The 22,690-nt window shown below is 34.8% G+C and overlaps 5 protein-coding genes across 7 annotated transcripts; 3 read left to right on the forward strand and 2 right to left on the reverse strand.

The window, feature by feature from the left end:
* The first annotated feature begins 2,143 nt into the window (after positions 1–2,143).
* LOC142540081 (pathogen-associated molecular patterns-induced protein A70-like) lies at positions 2,144–3,040 on the forward strand. Its single transcript, XM_075645974.1, has one exon. It carries the CDS (start codon positions 2,219–2,221, stop codon positions 2,801–2,803), a length of 585 nt encoding a protein of 194 aa, XP_075502089.1. The 5' UTR covers positions 2,144–2,218; the 3' UTR covers positions 2,804–3,040.
* Positions 3,041–4,343: 1,303 nt separating this feature from the next.
* LOC142538387 (LOB domain-containing protein 27-like) lies at positions 4,344–4,697 on the reverse strand. Its single transcript, XM_075643714.1, has one exon. It carries the CDS (start codon positions 4,695–4,697, stop codon positions 4,344–4,346), a length of 354 nt encoding a protein of 117 aa, XP_075499829.1.
* Positions 4,698–9,225: 4,528 nt separating this feature from the next.
* LOC142540083 (uncharacterized) lies at positions 9,226–10,974 on the reverse strand. Of its 2 annotated transcripts, none has more exons than XM_075645977.1 (4): positions 10,799–10,974; positions 10,211–10,463; positions 10,064–10,116; positions 9,226–9,639 (listed from the first exon to the last, which is right to left on the reverse strand). In XM_075645977.1, the coding sequence occupies exons 1-4, from the start codon at positions 10,848–10,850 to the stop codon at positions 9,341–9,343; spliced, it is 657 nt and encodes a 218-aa protein (XP_075502092.1). In that variant the 5' UTR covers positions 10,851–10,974; the 3' UTR covers positions 9,226–9,340. The 2 variants fall into 2 exon arrangements, with proteins under 2 accessions (XP_075502092.1, XP_075502093.1); XM_075645978.1 differs by lacking the exon at positions 10,799–10,974 and adding an exon at positions 10,589–10,792.
* Positions 10,975–11,665: 691 nt separating this feature from the next.
* LOC142540082 (IQ domain-containing protein IQM1-like) lies at positions 11,666–15,692 on the forward strand. Of its 2 annotated transcripts, none has more exons than XM_075645976.1 (9): positions 11,666–12,071; positions 12,977–13,353; positions 13,458–13,572; positions 13,829–13,894; positions 14,081–14,169; positions 14,268–14,355; positions 14,444–14,674; positions 14,775–14,876; positions 14,973–15,692. In XM_075645976.1, exons 2-9 carry the CDS (start codon positions 12,980–12,982, stop codon positions 15,357–15,359), a joined length of 1,452 nt encoding a protein of 483 aa, XP_075502091.1. In that variant the 5' UTR covers positions 11,666–12,071; positions 12,977–12,979; the 3' UTR covers positions 15,360–15,692. The 2 variants fall into 2 exon arrangements, with proteins under 2 accessions (XP_075502091.1, XP_075502090.1); XM_075645975.1 differs by having other exon boundaries at positions 11,668–12,243.
* A 571-nt stretch (positions 15,693–16,263) lies between these two features.
* LOC142540087 (casein kinase 1-like protein 1) lies at positions 16,264–21,759 on the forward strand. Its single transcript, XM_075645985.1, has 14 exons — positions 16,264–16,604; positions 16,684–16,724; positions 18,090–18,159; positions 18,265–18,413; positions 18,537–18,632; positions 18,723–18,793; positions 19,355–19,416; positions 19,512–19,575; positions 19,652–19,736; positions 19,818–19,944; positions 20,057–20,139; positions 20,214–20,277; positions 20,456–20,598; positions 21,097–21,759. Exons 1-14 carry the CDS (start codon positions 16,529–16,531, stop codon positions 21,397–21,399), a joined length of 1,434 nt encoding a protein of 477 aa, XP_075502100.1. The 5' UTR covers positions 16,264–16,528; the 3' UTR covers positions 21,400–21,759.
* Positions 21,760–22,690: the final 931 nt, after the last annotated feature.

Genomic DNA, 22,690 nt, shown 5'->3' on the forward strand with positions numbered 1-22,690 from the left:
CATTACCTGCGAAATATTTGTCATTTACTTCTTCTTCTTTTTTTATACAGAGAGTTGTCCTACAGCCTACGCAGTTTCCATCTACCTTCCTTCGACTTTAGAGGGAAAACGCAAAGAACGTGTAAAAGTAAAATATTAGGACAACAATCATCATTACATATTCCACGACCCAACCAAATTCTTAATATATTTATTTGTTTCACATTATATATATATATATATATATATATATATATAAGTGTGTTCACACCCAAATTCCAGTCACATGCATGTCAATAATTGATAATGTCAACTCTTTCAAGATCATTACTTCTGTTTTTTATGTCTCTTGCCCCATTATTTTGGACTCTTGTGTAAGTGAAGATCGTGCAAGTTGTTAATGAAAAATCTTTTTTCAAAAAAATATGAAATTAAATGAATTTTTGTGTCCTGAAGTGAAATAAGTAAGCCGGAATTGATTTTTTTTTTATAAGTATATTAAAGAATTAACTTAAGACTTTATGCTTTTTAATCTAAATTAATTTAATTAGACCATTCCCATAGAAGCAGCAATTCAAAAACTTGGTTGGAAAAATGCTATTTCAAGATTAGAAAATTGAAATCTCGAGTTACCTAGATTACCAGTTAACGAGCGGCGCACTCAAAAATGTACAAATTAACCATCGCTGATTTCTAGAAAATGGTAAGTTCTGATTAATTTTGTTCTTGGGATTATAAATAACATGGGTGGGTCAAAACGCTATTATTTGCAAAATTCTTTCTCGTAATATACGAAATCATAATAATTGTCCATGAAATATATGAAAACATAGCTTAAATCTATCTTAAATCGACGTCACATCAACATTTTCTCTAAAAAAAAAATTAGCATATTATTTGGTGAGATCCGAATCAAATAGATGTTTTCATGATGTATGATTTAGTCGTGGGGGGCGGGCCCTTTGGTCTCTGTTCACATCGACCTTTGCAGCTGCTTCATGTGACCCCTGATGTTCCATTGAATTAAACCGACAACAAAACCAAGTGTATAAGTATCCATGCTGTACAATGTAAAATACATAATATCAATTGAATTAGCTATATTCAAACATTATTTTTCACCTTTGGTGGATTTTTAATTTATTCTCTGTAAGAATAATAAAATGTCGACATCAAATACTAGAGTTATCTTGATACAAACAGAGGAAATTTGAGGAAGAAGAATGAGACAGGTCCGATATAAACAATATATTATGTGTGTTGGACAATTTCAATTTTAATAATTAATTTTAGTCATTTTTCATCGAAATTATTGACATGATTTGCAAAAATCAGCATCAATTCGGAGTCACATTGATTAACATCACGCAGCATGAAAAATAACTGAAATCATAAAAATAAAAGATTGAAATTTAACAACAACAAATATCATAATTAATCACATATAACAAATATAAAAGACTGTTATCACATCATTTTTATTGTTTTGGCAAGTCCAAGTTTTAAATATTTTTTAAAATATAAAATTTATAAAATAATCATTGTGTTTATTTTCATTTCCTCGCATCAATTTCTCGGCCCCTAATATAAGATTACGTTAATTCTAATTTCCCATTTTTTATCTCCAAAAAATATCACTTGTCAAATTAAAATCTTTTATCTGTTTTCAACTAGTACTCTATTGTTATATTATAAATATAATATCTTAGTTAAAGTTATTATAAATTTACCCATCAATCTCTAAGACGACGTATCTAACAACTATAATAATAATTAAACTGATTATATTTTATTAAAATAAAATTAAGCATTGATAATAGTAGAGTGTCCCAGCACATTTTATCAGTATATTTATTATATTATTTTTTTTAATTAAAAAAAAAAACTCTCTTTATTCAAAAGCCAATCGCATGACCTTGATGTGATACCCACTTTTTGGGTCTATCGTCAACACTTAGTCGTCGCCTTCATAATAACCATTTATGATAATATATTAATTACACGACGATTTTCATTAATTTTTTGTTATATTGTTAATTATTTATTTGCTCTATATTTATTTGTTCATTTATTTCAAACCTACCCCTTGAACTTTCAGGTATTCACATCTCGACCTCTCATTACATTTATAAATCCCTCACCTCACTCCTCTGGTCACCCACTCCCCCGGCATATATAGCATATACTTCTTACTTAATAATCTGCTGTAGTCTCTCTCTCTCTCTCTCCAAGCCAGACGATGAACGGAGTGGAGCTCGTGGCCAGCTGGCTGACTCCCGCTGTTCTTTTCTGCGTGCTGAACCTCATGATCGGCACCATTTTTGTAATCTCAGTCATCAAGCCTCGCAACAACCCACAAAATGCCAGAGAGAAGGATGCCGTTTCACCGCCGCAGTCCGTGCGAGTCCCGTCCTTCTTCGAACGAGTCAACTCCATCAAGCTCTCGTTCTCCCGCTCTGAAAACCGCGACACGGTTCCTGCGTCGACGGTCCATCACGAAGACATCCCGAATCGAGACCAACCCCATCATAATCCCGAGGGCAATGACTTTCACGTGACGAGGAGCAAGTCTGATACGGGAGCAAAGGCGTCTGCATCGGCGCCGGCTGTTGTTATGAAGAAGTCCGCGAGTGAGAAGGTGCAGGCGGCTGAGGAGGGAGGGAAGATATTGGAGAAGAGGGAGGAGTTGCGTGGCACCGGGGATGATGCGGTGGATGCGAAAGCGGATGATTTTATAAACAGGTTTAGGCAGCAGTTGAAGATGCAGAGGCTGGATTCTCTGCTGAGGTACAAGGACATGCTGAAGAGAGGAGGGAGTACTTAAGAAGACAATTACTGGCGCACAGCCATTCTTGCAACAAGCACAGCTCTTTGGTCAATTATGCATCAGAGATTACACTCGTGGATCGTGCATAAAAGTAGGACTCGGGTAATATAATTAAATATTTTCTTCTTATTTTCTTTTTCAGTATTTTAATTCTTAATTAGAATTACAAATATTACGAAAATAATTTTTGTAAAATTATTTTTAATTAGCCAGTCCAATCATATATTCTGTTCATCGCCACCAATATTACATACATCGTATGTATATTTATTTATGTGAAGAAAAGGGTAATATCAGCCGTTCTAAGTTACTAACAACGAAAAATTTGATTTTGATTTTGATTTTTGGATTATATAATTGAAACAATAAGTTTACATTTATTATAAATAAATAGTATATAAATACACTTTTTATTTTTATTTTTTAACAATTTTGACTTTAATTAGAGCCTAGATGATAATTTGGTTAAAAGATTGAAACTTTAAGAATTACTTTAGAACTCGAACGATTTCAACATTTTGAAGACGTAAGCTGAGGAACCAGCTGGTATATATATAATTAATTTTAATTTCTAGGATATTTTTGAGAACTGATCGAACCTTATTGGAACCTGTAAGGGTCATGGAAGAAATATTGTTAAATTGACAGGTACCAAACCGATAAATCTTAAAAAAAATCTAGGAATCATTCATCGATTTTTAAAGTTTGTTTTTTTATTAAAAAAAACAAATTTGAATGTGGACGTTGTCGTTTTGTCGATAGGCACGATGAATTAGTTATTTATTTTTTTTGGAGAATCTATATATATATAGAAGTTTATTTGTTGATTCATTTGTTTATATTAAAGCATCGAGCTATTATTGAGGAGGAATATTGGATATATACTATGATATACTTTCGAAAATAACTAGTTTGGCTAATTGTGATTTCAATCTTTTTTAACTTATAATCCATAGTATTCCTTTGATATATAACTCTATTCTTTTGTACAATCTTTGATTATTTCATTTGACGGAGTACAATGTGACGTTTTATATGTCTAAGTTGATCTCGCGTTAGCTTTGAGACTTCATATTAGCAATATTCGATGATATGCTAAAATACTAAAATTATAGAAAGAGCTAATTAATTAGATGAAAAACGAAATTTGATTAATTGGTGAGAATCAAGATCACAGTCAAACCAAGTTATAAGACGAAATCCATAAATTTCTTTAATTTTATTTAATTCGAATAACACATACTATTATATTATTATTATATGAGATAATGATTTTTTTAGTCCACCAAGTTGTTAAATTTTAGGTTTCGATCTATTAAATTTTGGTTTTGGCACAGTAACTTTTTATTTTCGATTGTTTTGGTTCAATCGGTGACATGTGATAAATCGGTAATTTATAATGTCATATCGGTATTTTTCGTTGTCCACTCAGTAATTAGACCAAAATAGTCAAATATTAAAAAATATTGTATCAAAACCAAAATTTAAAACTTTAATAGATAAAAACCTAAAATGGAAAGAGTTAGAGAAAATGGTCTCAACCCACTTTGTCTTTCCCCTTGGATTTGTTGAGATCAAGTTGTTCCTGAACCACTTGCATCTCCTTCCGAAGCCTCTGAATTTCATCCTGGAGCTTTTTCTCTATTGCAAGTGGACCATGGACCGGGTTCTCTTTCCTAATCCTGGCCTCAATCATCATGGTCTCGGCCGTCTTACTTCTCTCGCCTTCTGTCACGGACGTCAGTATGTTAATGGCGTTTTGAACTCCAAAAAGCCAGTTCACATTCTCGAAGTCTTCAGCCTTTTCAGCCGGAAAATATGGCGCAAATATACAATCTGCGCCGCACCTCTTCCGTCGGTAGGTGCATGCTGCACATTTTTTATGAGACATTTTGTTAAATTGATTCAATATTGCTTTAGCCTGACTCTATATATATAAATTGATTCAATATTGCTTTAGCCTGACTCTATATATAGTAGGAGTTTGTTTGATTTTGTGTTTTACTATCGATATCTTCTCACAAGATTGTCACATATAATTCTGGCTAATGGATTTAATTGAAACACCTACATTTTTCATGATTTTGAGTGCATTTATTATCAGATTTTTTTAAGAAAAACATTTATTATTAGATTTTAATAAAGATTAAATGACATTCTTTGATACATAATACATTTTTATTTTAAAAAATCTAAATACTTGGAACACTATCAAATAATACTATATTTTCCATGATTTCATGCAAAGATTGACGTATTGCAATGTGAAATAACCAAAATAATAATAATAATAATAATAATTTGTTCGAATTTCTTAAATGAGATTTCACATGCTTCATCTATCCTATAGGACTATAAAATTTATAGCGTGTAACCTTTGGTTTCGAGAATAAGTTTCTTCTATTTTTTATAACTAATTTCTTGAATATTTCAAATATCAGACAAGCAAGAAAATTAGTAGAACATGTAACACTATTTGATTTGATTTTCGGCATGGAAAGAAAACTATTTATCCCTATATCCTCTTTCCCTTCTATCAATTTAGAGAAAAAGATTTGATTTTGGAGAGAGATTCAAAGAATTTGAACAAAGCTCACTTGAGGTGTATTTCAAATCAATCACAATTAAAATTATATTTATATAATAAATTAAAAAGTATGTGGGTTTGAAATTAACCTAACATATATTCATCCAAGCAATCAAATTGATTTAATATCCATAACTTCAAATCCTCTGGTCCAAGCTCACACTTATCTTTCCAAGGTTGAACGAATAACATTTTTCAGATGGGACTCGTGATCGCTTTGTCGGCTTAGTTTTGGTGATTCAAAACTGAAAATTTAGATTTGGTTTGTTATGCGGCTAACTAGGGTGATTTTACAAGAAGGGTGCAAGATCCAACGACCCCATATCTCACTGCCCCCAATGGGACTGAGGTCCACGTGTTCATATATAGATTTTATTGTCCCAAATACATTAGCTTCGTTGGCTCTTACATAAAGATAATTTTCTCACTACAAATGCAAATTTTGCCTTATTATTAACGTTAATGAAAAATTTCTCAGAATAAAATTTTGATTTACTAGTATTGAGTAGGCGACATATGCAATAAATCGTGGTCGAAGCAATGGTACTTTGGCCACTCTTTTTCAAACGGAATGTAATATTCAACTCCGTCTTATTCACTACCCCGAATTAAACTAGGTCCACGTGTTCAAATATGGATCTCAATGCCCCAAATAAGTTAGAGTCGTTGGATCTGACGTAAAGATTATTTATTTCACTGTAAGTGCAAATTTTCCCTTATTATTAATGATAATGAAAAGTTTCTTAGAATAAAATTTTGATTTACTAGCATTGAGCAGGTGACATATGCAATAAGTCATGGTCGAAGCAATGAAAATTTGGTCACTCTTTTTCAAATGGAATGTAATGTTCAACTCCATCTTATGTTGCATTTCTTGTTACACCAAATATATGTGATGTAATTGACTTAATTTTTATTGTTTGGTAAATAAATCTTCACATAATTGAAAATTATGCCATGTATATTTATATAGCAGGAAATGTAGAACAAAATGAAGCAGATAATTTCATTCCTCTCTAAATATAATAATTTATATATGTCGCACTTGACTCATAGTCCATCCGATACTAGGACTATCAAAACTGGCAGGCAGAGCAGGTCGGGGCAGTGTATGCCTCACTTCCAAGTCAAGATTTCACTAACTCAACTCATCTATTTTAGTTAGCCGACCTGACGGGACAAACATGTTAGACAGCTCCATCTGATATCAAGATCCGAGTTTAGGAATTAGAAAAAGTTGTTGATTTCGAGATCCAATTATTACGAATCCATCCCCAAGTCGAAAAAAAGTTCCTTTGATACCTAATTATTGTGGCATCTATAATTAGTAATTAAAATAATCATATCTGATACCCCATGGATGTGCCTATTATCCCTGGCACATCCCTAGCCCAAATGGAAGACAGGCGGGCCCAGGTATTCTCCTATAAATATCAGGTTTGAGCGTATGATGATGCATTCACTATATTATTTTCAGCAGCACCCTTAGCTGCTCCCCCATATATCCTCAGTCACTGACTTGAGCGTCGGAGGGGCTACGCCAGGACACCCTCCTGGCCCCCTATTAATGGTCTTCTTTGTGATTTCAGGCTCAAGACAATTTCAAAACCCTGCGTCTATACCAGTGACATTTGCCAGAATCGGACCCTAAATTTCCCGTGAGTATCAATATCCTTCATTTTTTTGATATCGAATTCCCATATAATTCCCTAGATTGTTTAATCAGAGTTCGTAACTCGATTTTAGATTATAGGACATAAGGCATATATAGAAAATGGTATTGCAACATAAAATCAAAAATTTCACGATCAATTACGTAATCTTGCATAAATCTATCTAGACAATAAAATGAAATTTTATATAAATCCATTCCCTCCCCCTAAATTTTTGCCGGAAAAACCATTGTTCGTCTAAATGTGATGATTTAGCGTCGGAGCTTGCCTCATAAAAATTGGGGATCTTTCAAATTAGAGAGGAAATTATCCTACATCACACAGAAATTATTTTATAAATTACTGTTTTCCAAATAATCAAATACCTTAAAATAATAAATGAAATTTCCAAAAAAATTGTTGTTTTTGAATCCCTTGAACGAGTGCTTACATTTCCTTGCATGTTAATTGACTTTTATTATTATTTTAGAGTGTTTGATGATTTGGAAGATAATAATTTTAGAATGAGGCAAAATTCAATGTAAAAATCACCGAATTCCGTCGAAAAGGTTTTATAGGCAAAAAAAAGTCCAAAATTGTCAAAAAATTTAAACTTACATAACTAAGACTGTAATTTGATTAAATAACTGAATAAAATCACAATATGATAAACACAATGGACTAAAAAACCAGTTTTATCTTATTATTATTATCTTAGGTCTCTTGTTAGACAGTTTCACGAATCTTTATCTGTGAGACGGGTCAACCCTACCGATATTAATAATAAAAAGTAATATTCTTAGCATAAAAAGTCATATTTTTCATGCATTGACACAAATAAGAAATCTGTATCACAAAATATGACCCGTGAGATTGTCTAACACAAATTTTTGTTTTATTATTATTGTTTTCTGACGATGAATTCCGTAATCACTCTGGTTCGATTTGGACCCCGAATTCTTGCCGTATTGCTGCTTCTTGCCGGGTGAAGAATCTGACGAGTCTCGCAGGCTCTTGATAAGTGGCACATTGACTAATTAAACCAAATTAACACCCGAAAGTCTTATCCATATATTTTTCTCAATAATCATACCATCAACTACTCTAGGGGATTAAAGAATTTTAGAGATACTTTTAATTTACTCTTAGCAACAACGTTGTACTCCTTATAAATTTAATTTTGCATGTAATTAATTCTGGTTCAAGGAAATTCAATCCTACCTATTATTTGGGGAAATTATCCCAAAACCGACTCCATAATATCATGGAGCTGCACAAGGGGGTTGTAGAAATTCAGGTACTAGAAGTTGTTAAGTTGCTTTTTGTTGGGTTGTCTAGGCATGCCTTTGTCGACTTTGATTATATATAATTCTTTATCCCACATTCTTTACACACACACACTAAATTGCTATTACCATATTTCGACCCTCCGGATGTTTTCTCTTGTAGAATGGATGGTTTCAGATTATAGAATTATAAATTCTTGGATGATTTTCGTTTTCCAAAACATCACTTTCTGAAAATCTCCAACTTCCATCAAATTGAATCATTTCTTCATAATAAAATGGAACCGAACAACCACCAATATGTATATGTGCAAAAAAGGAAAAGGGTGAGATGCTAGCTCGTTCAAAGACGAAGCTACTCCGACACGTATAGTGTGATGGAGGGCATTTTAGGGAAACATGATTTTTTTTCTTAGTTACTTTAGAAAATATTTATTGCCTTTGTATTGTATGTTAGATATATATTATGTAAATTAAATGAAACCGAATTGTGACTATATATGGTCTGCATGCATGCATGCAACGGTAAGATAGCTTAGCTTATATTTCACTATTGTGTTGCATTAATCACGCGGGTATCGTATGCTTCAACGGCTCTCTCTGGAAAGAATATCTTAGCTTAATTGTTGTGATTTCTAATAAATATATAGATTGATTGGAAGTTTGTGATGAATTAAAAATGCAGCTATTTAGAAAGATCAATTCGGTACAATGAAGTCTTTCAGCAAGGCAAGAAGCATTTGCTGAAGTACATCAAAAAAAGGAAGCACAACTCACAAATGATGCATCAACAAGGAGAACTTCAAAATTCATTGGATTCCACCAAGCATGGAGTGAATGCAGAGCTCAAGAAAATTAGGACTGATCAAAAGCGCTTAAACAGAAGTTTTCATGTTGAGTCAGCAACAACAATGTATTAGCATAAAATGCAGTTTTTACAAAATGAAGTCTTCACTGCATAAAATGTCAGCAAATAACAGAGAGCTCGAAAAGATCAAATAAATTCGATTTATTCATCCTTGTTACGGCTTTGAGGAGAGTATAACTTTTCTGACCCACTTCCTGAAGTTATTGGTAATCCACCTTTCTTTGATGAGGAAACAACATTCCCGGTGTCCCTTTTAGGATGGATTGTCTGAATAAGGGCTTCGATTTCCTCCTTTGCTCGTTCAAACACATTTGGACCTTTGACTTGACCGATTGGGATATTCTCATCAATATCATCACTTCGTCCATGAGTTTCTTTGTGATGGTGGTATGCTGATTTCTCTGCGTGCTTTAGTGATTCAATAGCTTCCTTGGATTTCTCTGCGAGGTTTGGTGAAATGAGAATTATTTTGTTATGCAGAAACAGAGCATTCTGATGGAAAATACTGATTTGAAACTATTCAAAGTTGAGTATGAAAGGAAAGATTACAAGAACCCAAAGCAATGATTTAGAAACAAGTTCCACGCCCCAAATTCAGAATTTTATGAGAGTTTCTCCCAACCAATAACCTCATATTTTAGGTTGAGGTTGATGTTTGACTTTGTGTGCACTAGTAGAGAACTCGTGCACAATGTAAAAGGCACCGTAGCGGCTCCAAAAATAAGTAAGTACACGAGTGGTGCTAAAACGCAAGAATTTTTACACATAATAGACTAATCCTTGGAGTCATGATCAGCAAACCTAATGTCTATCCAGGTTGACCCTTGAGTTTCTAAATCTGATGAGAATTTTCATGATCCATACCTGAACGTAACTCTACCACCTGGCACTTGGAATCATCATCCGCATCATAATGCCTACAAATGATCCCAATTTGTTAATAACTGAAGCACGGCTTGTCACACTTTCTCGCTGAGAAATCACCTCAAACAAAGGAGAGCATTTCCTTACCTAGTTTCATCATTCAAAGGCGAATGTTGACTTCTCAATCCCTTCTTTGCATGAATTGCTTCTGCTAGAGCCTCAAATTCCTCCTTCGCTCTTTCAAATACATTTGGAGCCTTAACATCACTCATAGATGTATTCTCATCAATGCCATAATTCAATCCATGAGTTTCCTTATGATGATGTTTGTCACTTTGAAAAACTGTCTCCATCTCTTCTTTTAATCTCTCGAATACATTGGGTTCTTTCACATCTTTTCCTGCTAACATGGGATTTTAAAAAATCAGAATCTGATTAAAAATATCAAGTGTTCTATCCCTGGTACCGAAAATTGAGAAATTCTATTATAAAAAAAAAGGAGAAGCAAATTTCACTTCAAATTACATTGATTTCCCCACTTCCTTCGCGCCCCGTGACATTTCTCTACGATAGGGGTATAAATTCAAAAGAAATGAAAATAATTTATGCACGAAAGGGTTTATTTGCTTAGCTTAATTTCTCGGAAACCAACATGATCCGCAATCACAACCATAATTCGTCAGGGAAAATTGATGCAGAAGCACGAATCAGAAGAGATGTAAAGAGAGGGAATACCTGATTCAGCCATGGAAGGATTGTTTATATTTCTCTCCCAGGGAGTGGACATATATCGGAGTGCGATGGCAGTTTCTGTGCTTAGGGGAGAATTAACGAATCTTTGTTGCGGGATGCCACCATTGAAAAGGTAGCGTTTGAACCAAGCAATTGTGCCACGTACTCTGTCCCCCTCCGTACGCGTGCGTCTTTTCCACACACACACACACACACATATATATAGAAAAAAGAGAAATTAATGGAAATACAATTTTCACATAAAAATTTATAAAATGAAATCAAACAAAATATATTTTGCGCCAAAAAATCCGTTTATCATTTTTTTCCTAATAAATAGCGTATAACCGACTGAATAGAAATGTAGTATTTTGAAAAATATTTGTCATGAAAATAAAAGTAATATTTTTATCGCAAAAAACAATATTCGAGTCGGATAAAAAATATATCACACTCTTTTTCCATGGAGTATTTGTGTTTGACAACTACTAATAGTTTGAATTTATTATCCAATTAAGAATTAACTCATATTTTTAAAAAAAACTTTTCATGGCATAGAGAAATAAAAGAAGCAAAAAATATAAAATAATAGGCATGTGATGTAATCGATGACACACATAGTACAACCAGACGACGAATGCCATGCAACTCACTTGACTTGACCAAGAACGTGTTGGCGCGTTTTCGTGTGTACCATCGCCTTTGACTATTCATTTCCACAACAAACAACCAAAGCTTTGTTAGTTGACCACCCAAAATGCACTTGCCCCATTTCAAATGTTAAAAAACAAAATAGATCACAGACTTCAAAGTTGAAATTTGACTACTATTCATTGGTTATAATCCCTTGAAATCACATACATTATTTGTAAAATTAAGAAAAAGGATTTTATCGGCTATTTGACCTCTAATAAAAAGGAAAACCCTTTTTCCCACGGCGAAGTTTTCAGCATATTAGCTAGTTTTCTTGACAGCTGGGTTCTCTGCGTCTGTTTTGATTATTCATGGAAGCTGCGATCTGAAGCACACTTTCTTTGACTGACTAGAAATTTTGCACTCTTTGCTCTTCATATTAATTCCAGGTAATTGTTGAGGGGTTTAGCTTCCAAAAGCTAAGCATATGCCGATTTCAAGAAAAAGTGTCGAGCTTTGAATTCCATTAATCGGGCTCGTGCTTTGAAATTGAGTGTGAAGCTTTGAAAAGTCCAGACTAGAGATTTCCTTTTATTTGGGTACGAGAAAGCAAGCGAAGACCACTGCGAAGCCGTGTTTGAAGGTCCATTAGTCCCCTCTTTTTTAAAATTCATTTCAAGATTTCCACAATCCCACTTGAAGGCACGCATATTTAAGGAGGCAGGCGGTGGTAGTTTTAGGAACACACACATATGTTGCGAGAACATTAAAAAAGAAACTGGGAATTTAATCTAATCCACGGTCTTTCATTTCAGGTGAATTATTTTTAATCTTTATTTAAAAACCCTTTCACTGGTTCGATCGAGTTTTCCCCGTTTGTACTTGAGTTTTCAACCCCTAAAATGAGCCACATAGGGGTATTTTATTTGTTCTGGTATTATTAGTTGGAAGGATTTATTGCTGTGTGAATAGAATTTGACGAATTTATCGTCAGAAATCACGCCAAGAACGTGACTTTAAAAATCGGGACTTTTTACTACGTACAAGCTGATTCGATGATGTTTTTGCATGTCTTGGTTTCAATATATGTCTTAATCCCAGATTTAAGAACCTGTCAATCATTCACTATCAAGCTTTATTCAGCAGTTTGATAATGACGCTGAATTAGACAGGGTTGACACTTTGGAGAAGAGTTATTATTTTTAATTTTATATTTTCAATTACGATGGGGGTGGGAAATTTTTGCTTTTGACATGTTATCAAACCATGTTTCTCCCAAAGTTGAATCGAACCCATGCATCTCCCCACCGAAAAAGGTTTATACGGCTGCACCACTGGGTGGTTGGTATTCGAAAGAGTTTTTGTCTGCGCCTTTTCAAGAATTTTGTAATCGACATGGAGTTTTATTACAAACTGCATGAGTAAATTGAAAGCCTTGAAATTTTTTTTAAACTTTATAACTATATCTATCTGGTTGTTTCAGTTATTCGAGATTTATTGGAACGCAAATTTTCTGCTCTCGAAATTGATTTTTCTATCCTAATTCAGGCAATGACATTACGAACAGACAGCTTTGGCAAAGGAGATTCCATAGCCTTCGCCATGGCAAAAGGGCGCAACAAGATGAGAAGAAATAATTCTATCAAGTTGAAGAGTTGTGAACCTGCAAACCTAGTACTCGAAACCTCACTTTCATTCAAGGATCTAGTTCAAGATATCAGAAAACTGGGATCTGATTGTGTTAATTTGGAAAGTAGCACACAAAAGATACTAAGTCCGTCTTCTCTCCCTGAACCGGCCATAATGTTTTCTCCACACTCCGGTAGCGAGCTTGATGCAGCTGCGGTGAAGCTGCAAAAGGTCTACAAGAGCTATCGGACTCGAAGAAACCTTGCGGATTGTGCAGTTGTTGTAGAGGAGTTGTGGTATGTCTATACAAACTAATAAAAAAACTCGGCATGGTTATATTCCTGATTTATCTCTTTGTAATGCTTGATACATGTTAATTGGTAATATTTGACATTTCTAGGTGGAAGGCCTTGGACTTTGCGGCTCTCAAACGGAGCTCTGTTTCATTCTTCAATGTTGAGAAGCCAGAAACGGCTATTTCACGTTGGGCTAGAGCGGGTACCAGAGCAGCCAAGGTACTTATCCTGAAACTGATTCAACTCTTCAAAGTAGTTCTCTTTTCTTTTCTGAAAGTTTATTATATTTTGTTTCTGTTTGCGTTCATGGTGTGGGGACTGAATGATTGGGTCACAGTCATAGCATGATGTATAAGCTGTTACGAAGCATCAAATTTCGACTAGGCCAATTGCTGCCCCCTTACGCTTTGTACACTAAATGTTGGTCTTACAATATCTAACTCTAAAATAAATATGAAATATCTTTAAATTTCAGGTCGGAAAGGGATTGTCCAAGGATGAGAAAGCTCAGAAACTCGCCCTACAGCATTGGCTTGAAGCAGTAAGCCCTGAAAATCCTTTAAGATCACCACTCGTCCACTCCTATAAAATCATCCCTCGAAAACATCCATATGAATTTTTACTTGCTGCAGTCCATGTTTTGGCTACCTTGTATTTATAGTTTTTTGCTTCAGTTGGTTTGGCTTCTGATCTAGTTACTCATGCATGCTGCACTAAATTTCTGTAGATTGATCCACGCCATCGATACGGGCACAATCTACATCTCTATTATGATGTCTGGTTCCAAAGTGAGAGTGCACAACCTTTCTTCTACTGGTAAGTACTCGTTTGATAAAACTACCTTTCTTGCATGGTACGAGATTTCTGTTTGAATCCCTCAATTAGTCAATTGACATTTGACATGTGACTTGAAGGTTGGACATTGGAGATGGAAAAGAATTAAATCTAGAGAAGTGCTCAAGGACCAATTTGCAACGTCAATGCATCAAATATCTTGGACCAGTAAGTTTCAAACCATCTTTTGTGCGTGTTTTGCATAGCATGAAAGGGCTGTTTAATTGATTTGTACTTCAATTCTCGACTTTTTCAGAAAGAGAGAGAATCATACGAGGTTGTGATTGAAAACGGGAAACTTTTGTATAAAGAAAATGGGGCCTTGATCGACACCATTGAGGGCTCGAAATGGATATTTGTTCTGAGCACTACAAGAACTTTGTACGTAGGGCAGAAGAAAAAAGGGTTGTTCCAGCACTCGAGTTTCCTTGCTGGTGGAGCCATTACCGCGGCCGGAAGAATGGTTGCTCATTCTGGTATTCTGGAGGTAAATTATTAACCATTTCAAGTTTGCACAAGATTTTACCATATAATCAACTGGAGTACAATTCTATGCACGAGTCTGATAATGTTTGTTGAATCAACAGGCTATTTGGCCATACAGTGGCCACTATCTCCCCACGGAAGAGAATTTTCAAGAATTCCTAAGCTTCCTCGAGGAACACAATGTCGACCTTGTAAATGTAAAGGTAACAGGAAGTTCACTAAGCTTGTAGTCTCGTATTCTTGATTTCATCAACAATTTTGATCTGCAAAATGAAATCCTCACCCTCGATTTTGTTCAGAGATGTGCAACGGATGACGACCGCCCTCCTCTTGGGAAGGATTCATACGAAGACTCGATTCCAAGACAAGTTTCTGCCGACGATATCACGATGATTAAGGAGAATCCAAAGAAAGAACAAGAAATCCCATCGGCCTACAACTTGGCCAAGCGTATGTCCTGCAAATGGAGCACGGGAGCTGGACCCCGTATTGGATGTGTTCGAGAGTACCCTGCAGAGTTACAATTCCGTGCCCTTGAAAAAGTTAACCTTTCGCCCCGAGTGGCATATGGACCTCCTATCAACGACTATGGTCCAATTCCTTCTCCCCGGCCCAGTCCTAAGTTTCGACTGTCTCCGAGGGTGGCGTACATGGGACTTCCAAGTCCAAGAACCCCTTCTTATTGATCATGCAGCTAACTTATCAAGAAAATGAATCGGCATTTTTTTGCATATGCATAGATCAACAAATCTCGTGTTTCAATTGTATATGGTTCAAATGCATGCCAAATCTTTGTTTTTCCTGAAGTTTTGGCTGTGTATATTAGTTGGGGTGTAGGTTTTTATTTATTTATTTCTTTTTTCTGCAAAGTTGCCTTCATCTTAACAGTATCGAAGAATAATGGCAATCCCGTTTATTCATTCGTTTTTATGTGGTTTGACCGGTTCAAATATTGTAATGTTCAATGCTCTGTGTTGGAAATTTTTTTACCAAATTCATTAAGATATGTCAACAATAAATTTTCAAGAAGAAATAATAAATTCATGCCTCAAGAAATCTATAAATACTTCTCAAGAAAGATTAACTTATATAAAATTTATTTAGGAAATAATCATGGAACAGAAGGATCTAAACAACCAAGTAAAAACCAAATATAAATTTCATTTAAAACAATTACAATTGTTATCATGTTATATGATATAAAATTATAATAAGTTTTGTAAGCAATATTTGCTTGGCAGATGTAAATTTATACGAAAACAATAGGGTCATATTATGAATTTGTGTTTTATTAGAATTAAGTGTTGTGTCAAATATTAGACACCATACAAAGGAATATTAGAAAAAAATTTAATTTAAAAAATTATATTAATTAAATCAAGACATAATATTATTTCTGTTCAAGTTTGTTTATATTAAAACGAGTAGTCTAACCTTTGAGTAGTATAAAATAAGTTTATATAAAATCACGTGACATATCGAGTTTCGCCAGGTTGGACAAAGACAACACGTGAACGTGAATTCGAACCATGAACACGCTTGTTTAAACGCGTGATACACACGCGGGTTTTTCTTTTTGGATCGAAGCTAGAAAGAAAACTTTATCACACACACACGACACACAGTAGGTGCTTCTTTCTTCCGTTTCTCCCCTCACCGGCTTTGAAACCTAACCCTACTTATGGCAGTGATGAGGAACAAACCGATAATTTGTTGTCAGTTTGTTTAATTATTCCAATTCGGTAAAGGAGTCGGAAAATCTTGGGTACCTTCTCTAGTGGGTCGATCAGAAGTCAGATTGCGAATGAATTTCATGTAGCTGGAGGAAAACTTAAAAATTAGGGTTCTCGATCATATGGAGCCGCGAGTTGGGAATAAGTATCGACTCGGTCGGAAAATAGGCAGCGGATCTTTTGGGGAGATATACCTAGGTGTAGTTTCTAAGATTTTGTTTTCAAAAGTTTCTTTCTTTGGTTCGTTGTTGATCGATTGTTTCTTTGTCTGACGCAGGGACGAATTTTCAGACTAATGAGGAGGTGGCAATTAAGCTCGTGAGTTCTTAAAATTTTTAAGTCGAAATTTATTTATTTTTGGTAAAAGCTAGAGGTGAGTTTGGAATCATGGTGTTTAATTGCTTTTGTGAGTCGTATTCTGCTTAATTTATTGTGCAATTTCTAACATGTTATAGATAATTAAATTAAGATCATATTTTCAAGGAAATTTTCAGACAACATGTTCTGGCACACATTTCCTTCTTGGTTTCCTTTTGTGTTTTTCCTAGGGAATCTGATATGCAAACATTTCTTTGTAAATTCATATTCTCTAAAATTGAGCAGGAAAATATATGATTATTGAGATCTCTGTCATTCTTTTGGCAATTTTGTCTCCTGAAAACTATCATATATGCTTAATAATATCTTTTTTGCGTAAAATTTTTCGTTTTTTTCCCAGTTGTCACAGTTGACACCCAATGACTGTGATACCCAATACATCGAGCTAATGTGTAATACATAACCATATATTTTCTTTGGAATGGCAAAGAAAATTATGCTCTGGAATGGCATGTGGTTCGTGATTTCATCTTATTGAAGAATTTAGTTGGGCTTAGTGCAATTTTCTCTGAGTTATGAGTTTCAGATTTATTGTACATGGTCTTTCTATTTTCTACCGGGCACTAGTTTGGTGTGAACCCTTAGGAGTTTTTTATCAAACTGGTTTGATCTAAACTAACAACATACCCTTGATCCCGAATTCCCAATATACATATTGCTATTCATGTAGATCCACCGACTTTAGTATCCAGGGATCACCGACTTTAGTATCCAGGGATCATGTTTTATTTTAAACTAGCTAGAATTTATTTACCCATAGATCATTTTCTGCAGGCGCAGCAGTAGCTTTTTGCTTTAGAAATTACACATCATACCATATTTCCCTAAAGAAATATATATATGTGTTATGCTGCAAGTATAAGTTATAAAAAGCGTATAGTTAACTCCTGAGTTGAACAAACTGTTTATTGTGTCTCATTAAGAGTTTATATGTTGATGGCGGATCATGAAAAGTGTTTCTTAGTTCTTTTCATGAGTAGTAATTCAACTATATTCTGTGCAAGTACATTTGCTTAGGGGAAAAAATTGAGTGTGTCTCTTAAAATCTTTGATCATTATGGGCCTGTTGACTCAACAAGTGTATGTCAGGAATGTGATATGCATAGCTATTGTTGATTGGTTGAGAATTAACGAATAAAATGTGATACCAAGCTTTCAACTATTTGTTCTTAAGAAACCATTTACACTTGTTTGTTTTAAGTTGCCTTATTCCTACTTGTTTTCCTTTTTATCATTGTTTTTAAGGAGTGGTTGTATATCTTGAAATCTGTCTTTTTGACGAGTTCTGTTTTCTGACATCTGCAGGAAAATGTGAAGACAAAACATCCTCAATTGCTTTATGAGTCAAAGTTGTACAGAATTCTACAGGGCGGAAGTATTGCTTTATTAATAATTTTCTTATTATTGTTGCTCGAATCGTGGACTTCTCTCACTGACTATATTTGATGGTTCTAACTCCATGATATTCATCAACTTTCAGCTGGGATACCAAATGTAAAATGGTTTGGCGTGGAAGGTGATTACAATGTTTTAGTTATGGACTTGCTTGGACCCAGCCTTGAGGATCTATTCAATTTTTGTAGTAGGAAACTTTCTCTGAAGACTGTTCTCATGCTTGCAGATCAAATGGTTAATCCTTTATTACATTTAGTTTTGGACCACATTACTAATTTATGAATAAATTAAGATTTTTAGCAACGTTTTAATAAAATTGTTGACCCTGTAATAAGTTATGTCATATATTAATGTCAGATCAATCGCGTTGAGTTTGTCCATTCTAAGTCATTCCTACATCGGGATATCAAACCAGATAATTTCCTCATGGGGTTGGGACGACGTGCAAATCAGGCAACTGCTTGCTGTTGTTCTTCATTTTATTTGGACATTTCTATTAGAACATATATCTGATGTATTATGTTAATTTGACAATGATGCCAGGTGTACGTCATTGATTTTGGTCTGGCTAAGAAATACAGAGACAGTTCAACCCACCAACATATTCCTTACAGGTTAGATGAAAATCAGTTTCTTTTTGTTGGTAACCTTTGCGAAGATGCCACTTTGCATCTGTGCTGCAAATTTGAAGAGGTTAACATTCCTTTTCTTTTTCGCTTTCACATTGTGTTAAGTTGGTTTAGAGGATTTTTAGCTCTTTTAGATATCTCGAGGCACATAGCTCCATGGTCCTACATGATTTGTTGGCCCTTGAATGTTGTACGCTAATCACCAATTCATATTCCAACATTTTTTTATACGTAGAAATTATACTCAAAACTGCAAAGTGAAAATTACTTGGCCAAATTTGTTTACTACAATTGTTTTTCATTGATTAAATTTTCCTTTTTCAGTGGCTTGTCGACCGAACATACCAATCATTGCACAAAAATGTATTCTGAGGCTAATCTAGAAAATAGATACATGTGATACAAATCAACATGTTTGCTTCTCAGTTTTCATTTGCAGGCCATGTCATATACAATTCTATGATGGATATTGTTTTCTGAAATCTGTATTTCTGAATATGTGATTGTTTTTTAATCTATATTGAGTTACATCCATCTTGACTGCAGGGAGAACAAAAACTTAACTGGAACTGCACGATATGCCAGCATGAATACTCACCTGGGCATTGGTAAGTGATTGTTTTCTACCCTTTTATCTTTTTGATTCATAAATTCATGTTATTCAAATTTCCCACTTGTTGAATTTTTGTTCATGTGCTCTTAGAGCAAAGTAGGAGAGATGATTTGGAATCACTTGGATATGTCCTTATGTACTTTTTGAGAGGAACGTAAGTATTACTTAAAACCGTGTCATCTTGGTTCTTAAATTGCACTGAGCTATTCTGTGACATATGTACTGTGTAGTCTTCCTTGGCAGGGATTAAAAGCTGGCACTAAGAAGCAGAAATATGAAAAAATTAGCGAGAAAAAGGTTTCAACTTCTATTGAGGTAATTTGCGATGAACATTATAGTTGGATGCACTCTTTAATAGTTATCTGCTGGTTTAACAATTGAGTTACTTTTGTCCAGTCGCTTTGCCGGGGTTATCCAACTGAGTTTGCATCTTATTTTCATTATTGTCGTGCACTGCGTTTTGAGGACAAACCTGATTATGCATATCTGAAGAGAATATTCCGTGATCTTTTCATTCGTGAAGGTTGGAATATCTTCTCTTAAAAAGTTTTGCCTTTACTCAAATTATCGACTATTATGTTTCCAGTTGTGCTACTTAGAAAGCTGATATTAGGTTACTCTTCCCTTTTTTGCAGGTTTTCAATTTGATTATGTTTTTGATTGGACTATCTTGAAGTATCAGCAATCGCAGATGGCTGCTCCTCCATCTCGAGCTCTTGTAAGTGAAAGAGGCTGAGATTTCATTGAGTCGTGATTTCCATTTTATGACTTTTTGATGTATTCTTGTTTCAGGGGCCAAGTGCTGGAACGAGCTTTGGACTCCCCCCTGCAATTCCTAATGTTGAACGTCACCTAGGTTTATATACTTGCATTTGTCCTTTTGTCATCTTTCTTTGATTTCGATCATCGTGATGGATTGATTGGTCTTAGACAGTTTTAAATTTGAAACAATTTACCCTTTCTGCTTATTGTTTATTATTCTTTTTCTTTTCGTATACGACTATATGTTGCATCCACGTCATGGGTTGCTGTAGGTGAGGAGGAGGGGAGACAAGGTGCCACCACTTCTTCAGCAGATCCTGCTAGAAGGAGAAGTTCTGGACAGATTATTAATGCTGGAAGCTTGTCCAGACAGAAGAGCCCAGTGGCAAATGATTCAACAAGCAAGGATGCTATGGTATAAATTCACTTCCCACGATTGAGCTGTAGATTACAGCTCTGTTCTTGTTATTGTACTTGTAGAGGGCAATAGGTGTTGCAGGCCAGGTAGAATACCTGGTGTTGAACTTTGGAAATGCATCTAGAGTTCTTTGTTTTGTTTATTCATCATCTTTTCGGCACTTTTTTTAATATGTGTTGGATACTTTCGTTTAGAAAGTTTGTACAGCAGTGTTAAACAATTTGAAGACATGCTGGGTATACCACTTTTGGGGTTTAAGCAGCCGAGTCTAGTATTTATGATGGACCAATGAATTTGTACCAAATCTCCAACTTATCCTGATTCTAACATGTCAATTTCCTGGTTCATAGCTTGAGTAAAATGAATGATTGCATCATGTATATAAATTTAAATAGTCGTGCATTTTCAAATTTCTGTCATATCACCTAGTCATGCTGTCTTATATTAGTCTAGCTTTTATCACCTAGTCATGCTGACTTCTTTGGTGGTTTACAGTTGTCAAGCTCCACTTTCTTCGGAAGGTCCAGTGGATCACTGAGACGGGGAACTATATCCGGAAGCCGAGACACTTTCGCTATGGGAAATGAATATGATCCTCCCCGTTCCCGTACCCCTGAGGCTAGTACAGCCACTGTAAACAAAATATCAATTGGCCAGAGAAGTTCACCCCTTGTTATGCCATCTGAACCAAAATATGCTTCGTATGGGAGGAATAATTATGACTCTGCAATAAAGGGTATGGAGAGCCTGCGTTTTGAGGATGAAGGAAGGGATGATGATGATAGAAATCATCATTGATGTAATCTATCAATATCGAATAGTGTGATAGTCACGAGGTAAATTTTAAGACATGGTGATTCTCCTAGGAACAGAGTTCAAAAATCTCAAGGCTGTCAATATTTGTGCTTGTGAGGATATATAGAGCTGATATACACATGAGAGAAATGCACAACAGAGTTTTTATTTCATTGCATTTGGGTGTTACTGGAGTTGTAAAATCGACCACTGTAAATTTATTTTTTCCTTTCACAAAATTATTCCTGTCCAAGTTCAGATAAATGGTACGATTTAAGTTTCGAATGTAACCTTATTTTTGATATTCGAGAAGGTGTGGGTGCTTTATGTACTTCCTCCTCGTCTCGTGATGGACTTGTTTTTATGTGGAGCTTGTCTTTAGGGATGTCAATGATCCATGCCCGCAATGGACCCGCGTGTAAGGGCGGGTTTGGGCATATTAAATGGGTCATGAGGCGGGTTTCGGGTCCAAATTTTCAGACCCGTCCGGATATGGGGCGGATCATGTTTTTATAATACTCAACTCATACCCGTCTCATATATGTGGATATATAAACTCTAAGGTTTTAGTTTTATTAATTTTTATTTTTTTAGTATCTCACCTCAATCATAACGGTCTTAACTATTACTATGTCAATTGTTGCATTTGAATCTGCTTTTAGCAATAGTGGAAGAATAGTTGGTCATCATCTTAGTAGGCTTAATCCAAAGACTTTGGAGGCATTGATGTGCTCGCGAAGATGGTTGTGGGTTGAGGTGGAAGGTAAATAAATCACAGTTTTATTTTGTTATTGTACTTTCATTTTAATTTTTTTACTTTACTTTCTTTCTTTAATTTACATTTTTTTACAGTTAGAAATTACAGTTTTATTTTTTCAATGTACTTTCTCTATTTAATTTTGTAGTTAATTCTTCAAAGAGTTTACCAACTTGTCACACCATTCTTGATGAAGAGGAAGATGATCCCGAAAAATGTGTCTGAAATATTGACTACTCGCTGATTTTATATTGATCTGCTTAAATTATGTTATGACTTATTTTTTGGGATGTCAAGACTTTTTTGGAGAGCTAGCAACTTTTTTTTATGTAATTTTTTGTGTCGTGAAAATACTTTGTTTTTTATTATTAAGTGTGGTCGAAGACATGAATTAATTTTCCACAATGTTGTATTTAGAGGCCTGTCTGTTTCATAATTCAGTCATGTGAGAAGAAATATTACTTTTTTATTTAAAAAAAATTCGGGTCTCATGGGTCTACCCGTCCCCGTTTCATATTCGAGATGGGATGGGTCCGA

The sequence above is a fragment of the Primulina tabacum genome, chromosome 3, assembly GCF_025594145.1.
Source record: "Primulina tabacum isolate GXHZ01 chromosome 3, ASM2559414v2, whole genome shotgun sequence".
Lineage (NCBI taxonomy): Eukaryota > Viridiplantae > Streptophyta > Magnoliopsida > Lamiales > Gesneriaceae > Primulina > Primulina tabacum.